A 9,269-nucleotide genomic window follows, 5' to 3' on the forward strand; every position below is an offset into this window, starting at 1 on the left:
AATTCAAGACTTCGGATAAACCCAGGTACCGAACTCTCTCAGACAAATCCAGTGAATTAACAGGAAACTTATTTTGTTCTGTATAACTATGTTAGTTTTAATTTTAATGCTTTATTATATCTGCTGATGGTGATCATTGTTTATGTGGCTGAAATATCCATACTTTTGTATCGGTTTTCACTGTCTAATAAATGAAATTATCGCCACTTGAATGTTTATCTGTTCGTACAAGAAAGTCAGTGTGATCTTGAAAAAAAAACCTAATTTAAGGTATTACATCGAAAATTAGAGCAACTTAAAGTCATTGGAGGCAAACCAGCCCTTTCGCGTCTCATTCTATCACCGGGTACTCTGTAACCTTCTCCTCTATCCCCATTGTGTCAAATTAAAATTTTTCAGATCGAAGGTTTGCAAAAATAGTTTGTAAAAAATATGATCAAATTAGTTTGATCAGATCTTAATGAAACTTGATATATAGAAGGATATTATGTCTCAGATGCTCCATTTTCAATTCGAATTGAATCCGGTGACATAGGGGGTAGGAGGGGGGAAACAGAAATCTTGGAAAACGCTTAGAGTGGAGAGAACGGGATGAAACTTGATGGGAAGAATGAGCACAAGTTATACATACGTTATTGACATAATTAGAACGGAATGATCAATTCGGAGGGGGCTGGGGGGTGTTGATTTGTAAAAATTAAAAAATTGAGGAGTTTTTAACTTAAGAAAGGGGGATCGGATCTTAAAAAAATTTGATATTTAGAAGGAACTCATGTCTCAGAGCTCTTATTTCAAATCCCGACCAGATCTGTTGACATTGGGGGGATTTGGAGGGGGAAACCGGAAATCTTGGAAAACGCTTAGAGTAGAGAAATCGGGATGAAACTTGGTGGGTAGAATAAGCAAATGTCGTAGATACGTGATTGATGTAAACGTACTGGACCCACTGTTTTGGGGGATTTAGGGGGTAGGTTTCAGTGCTTTGGCGAGTTTGGTGTTTCTGGACGTGCTAGGACGATGGAAATCGGTAGGCGTGTCATGGAGCTACACAAATTGACTTGATCAAGTCGTTTTCCCCGATTAGACCATCTGGGGGGGGGGTGAAGGGAGAAGAAAAATTAGAAAAAATGAGGTATTTATAATTTACAAGTGGGTGATCGGATCTTAATGAATTTTGATATTTAGAAGGACCTCGTGACTCAGAGCTCTTATTGTAAATCCCAACCTACATTAAGCCTCCAATTTTCCGTTTATATCAATCTATTGATTCTTAGAATTTTGCTAGAGCTCATACCATATGAGCTCTTGGCTCTTGGCTCGTCGGGCCTCGTCATAAGTGGTGTATGAGCTCTTAGCTCTTTTTTTTTCTCCTGACCAAGTTGAAGCTTAAATATGCAAATATTTGTGCCCAGATAATTTTAATGCATAAGGAAATTAGGCTGGGGATACAGGTTCCATGAAGATGGGGCCTGAAAGAAAGCCAAAAACTTTAAATTATCCGTGATTCTATTCAAATATCCATGAGTCTTTGGGCTGAACTGACCCTAACCCAGTGGATATTTTAAATTACTTAGATATAATTAGAGTGGATGTGCAGATATGTAAGCGTAAATCCGGGGTGTAGAGACGGAAATTTGAATAAGCTTTGTGCAGAAGGGGAAGGGGTTAAACCTATTACTTCCATCCCCTGTGTACAGTCTTGGTAGGAAACCTCGTATTGCATAGAGCTTTAAAAAATTATTGAACTTTTTATTTACTTATGCTGTTTAACAAAAGAATGAAAAAAGAGCGGATGTACAGATATGTAAGCGTAATTCCGGTGTGAAGAGACGGAAATTTGAATAAGAGTGGTGCAGAAGGGGGAAGGGGTCAAACTTATTAATCCCGTCCTCTGTATACAGTCCTGGTAGGAAACCTAGTATTACACAGAGCTTTAAACCATTATTGAACTTTTTGTTTACTCACGTTGTTTAACAAAAGAATGGAAAAAAGCTACTTGGTGGTATTTTCCTCTGCTGTCACTGGCTTATGCTGAACTTGAGTAACAGCTTCAGAGTTAGAGAACACTTGATATTGCAGGAAAGCATTCCGATTGTAAATCATATACTCTTCTTTATCTGTCTTTGGACAGCAGGTAGTTGCTTGACAGAATAGTGTCGCATTAGCTGTGGATATTACTAATGATAAAACCCCCAATCCAGCCAGCACTGAATTTCTTATAATACCTTCACTCTCGCCTTCAAAATCGTAGAAGAAATGATAATCGTAAAGGTTATCACCAAGATAGTCATAATTACAACTACAGCAGGACATGTAACAGGCGTCATAGTAGTATGTAGATGAAGTTACATTATCTTTGCACAGTTGGAGCGGGTTTTCTGATAGTACATAACCCCTTTCATCCCCAAGATGGTAATTCAGTCCAATTATTCCACACACAATTGGTCCACATACAAGCAAGCATGCTAATATGGAAAAGCTTAAATGTGTTGACAAGAAGCAATGTGATGAGTTCTTGGAAACAGCTACTGCAAGGACGCCTGTGACAATGCAGGGTATTCCAGACCACAAGCCTGAACATACATATTTGACGTAGAAATTGCAGGTGCTGAATACCAAGTCTAAAGCCTGAAAAAGAATAATACATTTACTAAAAAATACATGAGCGGAATTTCAGGCTAAAAATGCACAGTTTTTGAATCTACAAGCTAATCTTCCAAGCGGCCAGAATTTTTCCAAAGGACAATTGGGAAAAATTCCCAATTGTGTTCGAAAGCTAAGTGGATTTTTTTCAAAAAAAGAAGTTGTTAAAGGATTTCGAGCACAACTCTATAAAAATCAATAAGGATTGAACTAGATATTTTATTCATTAAAAAATAACTATGAGCGTGTTTTAAGTTTTAATTGTTAAAAATATTTTGATGTACCAGAGATAGTAAAATTAATGTCTAATGTATTGAGTGGGAACTTAGGCAATGACGTAATCTTTGAAACTCTATGGAAAAGTCAGGAATTTGACTTGAATTTAAAAGACCTTCATATACAGTAGTGCAGTTATTGCTGGTAGCCGGCACCAAACTAAAAAAAAGAAAAGAAAAAAGAACTGTGGGTGAAAAACCAGCAAAAATAATTTAAAAACATATGACGCTAAATAGAAGTTATAGTTGTATCTAGGAATCAACAGATTACTGGCTTTTGGATATTACAAATAGAAAGCATTGAAAAATGTAATTAATTAGTTTTACATATTTTTCTTCATGGTTAAGCGTGGCACCACTGATTAAAACATTATATTATCCTAAGGACCAGGTATAAATAGAGCTATAAATAGGTCCAGGGGAAACAAATTTCCCCAAATTTTACTTGATGTATGTGTCTCTTGTATGTATGTATGTATGTCTCTTGTGTAATAATCTTCGTTTAATTATCAGACATGCGACTATGGGGTCTTACAAAAATACAGAGTCTCTTGTGCCCGCAGCGATGCTCTTTGGGATCTAATATTAGGCTATCAGTTAGCTAACCTCTGAAACCAAAAGCAACTAAAGTAGGGATCGCAGCATACCAGGGTTTCTTGGGGGGAAAATAAAACGAAAATAAATGGTGAAATTCTAGTTAATTGACTTCTTGCTATCTCAGAAAGGGTTTAGGTTAGGAAAATCAAACTTTCATGGATGGGTCTACAGGCTAAACTATGTCCCGGGAAGGTATTTTAAAGTACCCATCTCCACTCCTTCTCCCTCTAGAGGGCTCTGAAATTTGCCTACATGACAGGTCTATACCTATTGAAATTTTGACAAAACAACATTTTACCTTAATTTTCAGTTACTAGTTGCTTTTTCAATGCCTTTAGTTATGCAAATGCAACTTCTGTTATTTGAGTAGAATTTTGAGCCATATCAATGTTTTTCTTCAAAATTTAGGAAATGTATTTGCATATCTTTAAAACCTTTATAAAGTGGAATTGGGCAAAGCTATGAAGCTGAAATCAATTTTGTTGTACTTCAATTAAGCATAAGATCTATTTTGCAAGGTTTCACTTTTATAACAGAAATATTTTTAAAGGTCATCAAAGGTCAGGGCCCTCTAGAGGGAGAAGGAGTGGAGGTAGTTGCATCAAAATACCTTCCCGGGACATACATTAGTTTGTAGATTCATCCCTGAAAGTTTCATTTTCCTAACCTATACCCTTTCTGAGATAGCAAGAAATCAATTAACTAGAATTTTACCGAATAAATATTTAACTCATTATTTAGAGGCTTATTTAAGTAGGGAGCCCTTATAACTTTATTTTAAATACATTTGAAAAATTTAAGGATAATATGTTTATTGATCTTTAGATAACTGATAATTCTTTGTAAATGACGAAAGATTGATCAGAAAAGCGAGAGAGACAACGCGCGTGGCAGCAGCTGAGCTCGCGGAAATTGTTTGACTTGCACTCTTCTTGATCAAATATCCCTATTTAGGCCTTGATTTGCACTCTTTTGAGATGTCGGTAGTTGGCAGCACGTCTCCTTTTGTCCCACAAACTAACGTTCATTTTAAAACTACAACGGTAAAATATAACCAATGCCAACAAGGGAATGAAATAGGCACTTCTATCTATGGACTTTTTAAGGTTATAATTCAGTCAGCTATAGCAATACAGCCTTTCTCCATGACTGGTGCTTACAAAAAGACATTCAACATAATCAATCCCCTCCCCCCTAGAAAATTCCCACGTGAAAACTTCTTCCCCGAAACCCCCCCCCTCCCCTCCCGGATAATTTTCCCCGGATATTTCCACAAAACCAATTTGAAGATATTCAGTTTTGGTTATTGTTCAGCTCCCAAAATTCAATTGCTTCGGCAAAAAAGCCCAATAACATGAGCATTGATTCAGAAAGAATTCCTAGTCCGAAAGCTGGTCTTAAAAATATACTCTTTAAATAAAAACAACCGTTTTTAGATTGAAAAACGGTAAGTCTATCCAGCCTTCAAGCTAAGAGTGAGACTCTTACCGAAGTAGCTAATAATGCAAATCCAAGGAAGATCAATGTAGCTCCAAGTCCTTTGTACGCAGAAGTTGGCATTTTCTTTTCCATGTTTTTAAAACAACGAAGAGACGTTAAGTGCCACTGAACTCGACTAGGAGCTCACCTTTAATTTAAACCGCCTACATATCGACTTATCAGCGTCCATAAACATCACGCATCTAAATGATTGACATGTAGCTTTTTAACGTTATCAGCAGCAGGTTCGAAGATCCTACTTGAGAATGAATCATCGGTGAATAATTATTGAGAATTTGTACAGGGTACTTGAGGAACAAGAATTCATATTTGTTTTTAAATTGAATCACATTTTCGATCAAAGTCTTATATCGATAAATAAGTAAGACAAAGAAAAAAAAGGTAGAAAAATAGAAAGCGACTGAATTATTTCTTCATAGCCTTTGTTGACGTCAAATAAAAGGTCAGGGTAAAGTTTCAGTTCAAGCTCTGTAAAACTCAACTTTTACAGAAGATATTCCTAAGGTTTTTCCCCCTCAAGAATCTTTTATGATGGAGCTTTGAACGTAGTTACACCTGAAAAACAAGTACACGCCTAATACAGTTTTTTTTAGCTGAATACAAATACATAATGCTATTTTTTCATGTAATCTATAGCTGTCTTGTTATAGTCTTATAAAAATTGTGAATAACAGAAAACCAAGAAAAATTTATAATACAAGAGCTTTTCAAGGGTGTCAATTAGGGAGAGGGGACATTTGCCTCCGACCAAGACGGTCTCCTAGATTCTGAAAAACACCGTTTTTTGTTGTTTCATTGAAAATAGATTTTTTTGGTAATTTTCATTGCAAAAAAGCCCTCCTAGATTTAGAGAAATAAATTTTAGCCTTAATTTCTATGAATTAAATCCATTGGAGCCTTGGTAAGTAATGTAATAAGAATAATTTTAGGCAAAGGATGTTTGCTCTTCATGAATTCATCGGAATGCCTCTTCATTTAGGTCCAACTTCTGGCCTTTTTGAGGTTTTTTGTTTCTTTTCCAAGTTTCTGGCATGCTTTTTTTTCTGAAGTTCTACGGCTTTAATTTGCAAGAAAAGAGGACAATATTGCTGTCATTCGACAGTTGAGGTTCGCCTCAATCTACTAACGAATTAATTTTCTGGACTTTGCATCTTTTTCCTTTTTGATTGAAATTATTTTGTTTTCTTTTATTTTTTTTTTTTCTTGTTTGAGTTGGAAGCATGAGAAAATAGGGAAATGTCTGCATTTCTAAAATAAATTTAGATCCTTCTCTACGAGAAAGCCCAAGTAATAATATAATTCTGGTCTAGTAAATGAGTAGGTCGGCCGAATCCGTTAATTTAAGTATCTTGTCCTTTTAGAGCAAGCTACAGCTCTGGACGTGACACAAAAACACAGGGAGTCTAAAACTTAAAGATGTGTGATCAGTGTGTGCTATCCTTCTCCATCTTTCTCGTCTTTTCTTTTTGAGCTCTGTTTCGTAAAAGTAAACCTGTAAAAATAAAGTATTTGATGGAAAATGTTTTAATATGTTTGAACATAAGATTTAATACTTCAAGAAATTTGTACCAAATTTTATATTTGCAATTAAAATTAATTAATGAATCTATAAAAATAAATTTTTAGCACGAAAATAAAGAGCGATTCAAATAATGTTCTGATACTGATTGTGCTTTTTTAGGTAAGTACAAGTTGTGATTTTAGCAAGTGCACGTACAAAGAGAGTTTGTTCTAAGTACGCTAGCGGGCGATATTTTATCGCAAATGCCGATTTGTATACGTTGTTTTATCCCGTGATACGAGTCTTAGAGCCAATCGTTTACCCGCCGATGACATTACTACAGTTAATTATTTTTATAGCCAAAATAGTCGCCAGCCAAATGCAGATTGACTTCCTTTGCGACGGCAGCATAATTCTACAGTGAGACTTGACGATTTTTACCTGTCATGCGTATGACGAAATCGGTTTGCTACCCTTAGCGATTCTTCAACTTTTACTGTTCCTTTTTTCTTCAGCGGAATCCCCCTCCTCCGCTACCGCCGTTTCGGTTTCCTCTTCCAATACTAAGCTTCTCTGCGGTCTCGTTATAGATTCGATACTAAACACGCTAGAGCATTCGATCAACTGGAGTCAATTTTGGAACTGGCGACAGGCGCAGCCGGTCGTGAATTTAGTGCTAAACGTGACGTATTTCCGTCACTTCTCTATTTTAATGCAGAAAATTTCCGTCACTTCTCTATTTTAATGCAGAAAATACAAATTTGGCAAAATTGACACAGTTTGAGAGCTTGACAAAGATTCATTCCTTCGTTATTTGTGTAACTGAAGTACAAAGGCAAGACTTTATTTTACTGAAAATGTCCAAATTCGTTTTATTTATTTATTTAATTAAGGCCTGCTGATTTTTATTTGCGAAAAAGGGGAAAAGTCAGGCCCCACTCAATGAGACCCTGTGGCCTGACTTTATGAATATTCCTTCTCTTAATGAGTAAGATGATGTTTTATGGGATAAATTCCAGCAAAAGCAACCCCCTAGATTTGTCTCAGCGGTAGCGGTGTGCAACCCAGGCAACTGGGAAACCCGCTGCTGTAAGAAAGGCTTTTTAGGAAAAGGTTCAGAAATCGACAGATTATGTCCAGAATACATATCCTTTGTCAGTATAGCTGCGCTAGGAGATATCATTAAACTAAGTAGTAAATCTCTGGCCAAAATCAACATAAAGAAAATTGACGATTTTCCAATAACTAAAGGTGGTACTTCTCTGGCTATGATAATGATAAATCTCTACAATTATTATCAAAAACCGAGAAAAATCACACGACTTGATGGTAACTATCATTTTATATTGCAGTGGAATCCAATTGAGAAAGTTAACGTCAATTTCTCAGTAGCTAAAATGAATTCAAGACCAAGTACTGATCAGGAAAATTCTAAGTTTGGGGACTGCATAGGTCTAACTAAAGAAAATTGGGCCGGAGTTTCAACTACTGAGGATTTTGACACAGGAAGAAATTTTTAATAGAAAACTTTTAGAATATTTTCCGTAAAGAAGGACCAAAATGTGTTAAACCGACAAACCCTATATAAATTCAGAGATTAAACAAATGCTCAAACAATTATTGGAAAAGGGAAGAAAGAAGCCAAAAAATTAAGAAACAAATTAAATGGAAAATCAAACAAGCACTAGATTGTGTCCAGAAAAGTTATCTACGAGAAGTATTATAAAATCAAAGTATATAGCCTTTTCGAATCCAAGCCAAAGTTCTTCCGTAAAGTTGAACACCTAATTAGAGAGGCCTGCGACCAATTTATTTCATTAAAGATAAGCCACCGGAGAAACCAGTGAACGATCTAAATTCTCATGTTGTTTCTATTGTACAGTCCTATCCGCGCCTTTCTCCTGAAAAACCACCTTAATTTTCAGCTGAAGCACCATCACAAAATTCACAATAAGATTCAAAAGGAGATTTTAATTTAATGTCCCAAATCTCAAGATGTGAAATTATAAGAGAAAATTCCCTATTGTATAACTGTCACCCTAAGATGTCCCAGTAGCCATTAGCAAAAAAAATAGCGAAATAATTATCGTCTCCCTTCATAATATATACAAAAATATAAATAAAACTGGATATTTTCCTAAAAAGGGAAAATCAGATTCAACACTCCTATTCAGAAAAAAATGATCAGTTAATGATTTCTCTGGTGCGAGGCCGATCACTCTTCCGCCGATCTTTAGCCAAATTTAAGTTTCATTGCTTCGTGGTTAAAAAAAAAAATCGGAAGTAACTGATAAGAAACAATTTAAACAATGTCCCGAAGTGTTAACTGTCTCAATAGTTTACTTCATGTCATTTTAAACATCGAGACGAGCCATGGGAATGGAAACATTTAATTGCAATACAATTTAAAAAAATCTTCAATCTTTTTGTTTACGAGATTTACTGGAAAAAATTGTAGAGGAAAACTTTTTCGAATGTCTTATTAATATTGTAAAAAAGTTTTTTAGCAAATGGAGAAAAAATTGCAAAATAAAAAGATTTTCTTCTTTGTCAGTTTTTTTGCGATGTCCCACAAGAAGCAGAGATCCTTCCTTTATACTTCCTCTTCCAGATCAATGAAATAGCTGTTGGGATAGATTGAAAGATACAAGTGTATAGATAACTTTTCTCTAGCTGAGATAGTCTCTGGAAGGGGTAAAAGCCAAACTTTCAATCAAATTGAACAACTCACCTCTGAAACAGCAAAACTGAAT

General features: G+C 35.6%; 1 protein-coding gene across 1 annotated transcript; it reads right to left on the reverse strand.

Moving 5' to 3' along the window:
- Positions 1–1,941: 1,941 nt before the first annotated feature.
- On the reverse strand, positions 1,942–5,161 carry LOC136043822 (uncharacterized). Its single transcript, XM_065728747.1, has 2 exons — positions 5,004–5,161; positions 1,942–2,628 (listed from the first exon to the last, which is right to left on the reverse strand). Exons 1-2 carry the CDS (start codon positions 5,085–5,087, stop codon positions 1,993–1,995), a joined length of 720 nt encoding a protein of 239 aa, XP_065584819.1. The 5' UTR covers positions 5,088–5,161; the 3' UTR covers positions 1,942–1,992.
- Positions 5,162–9,269: the final 4,108 nt, after the last annotated feature.

Source organism: Artemia franciscana, chromosome 2 (genome assembly GCF_032884065.1).
Source record: "Artemia franciscana chromosome 2, ASM3288406v1, whole genome shotgun sequence".
NCBI classification, from domain to species: Eukaryota; Metazoa; Arthropoda; class Branchiopoda; order Anostraca; family Artemiidae; genus Artemia; species Artemia franciscana.

Excerpts from the sequence above, each read along its gene's own strand:
- LOC136043822 (XM_065728747.1), bottom strand. The coding sequence starts at position 5,087 with ATGGAAAAGAAAATGCCAACTTCTGCGTACAAAGGACTTGGAGCTACA. Across the intron at positions 2,629-5,003 it reads TTGCATTATTAGCTACTTCG|GCTTTAGACTTGGTATTCAG; the intron begins GTAAGAGTCTCA and ends ATTCTTTTTCAG.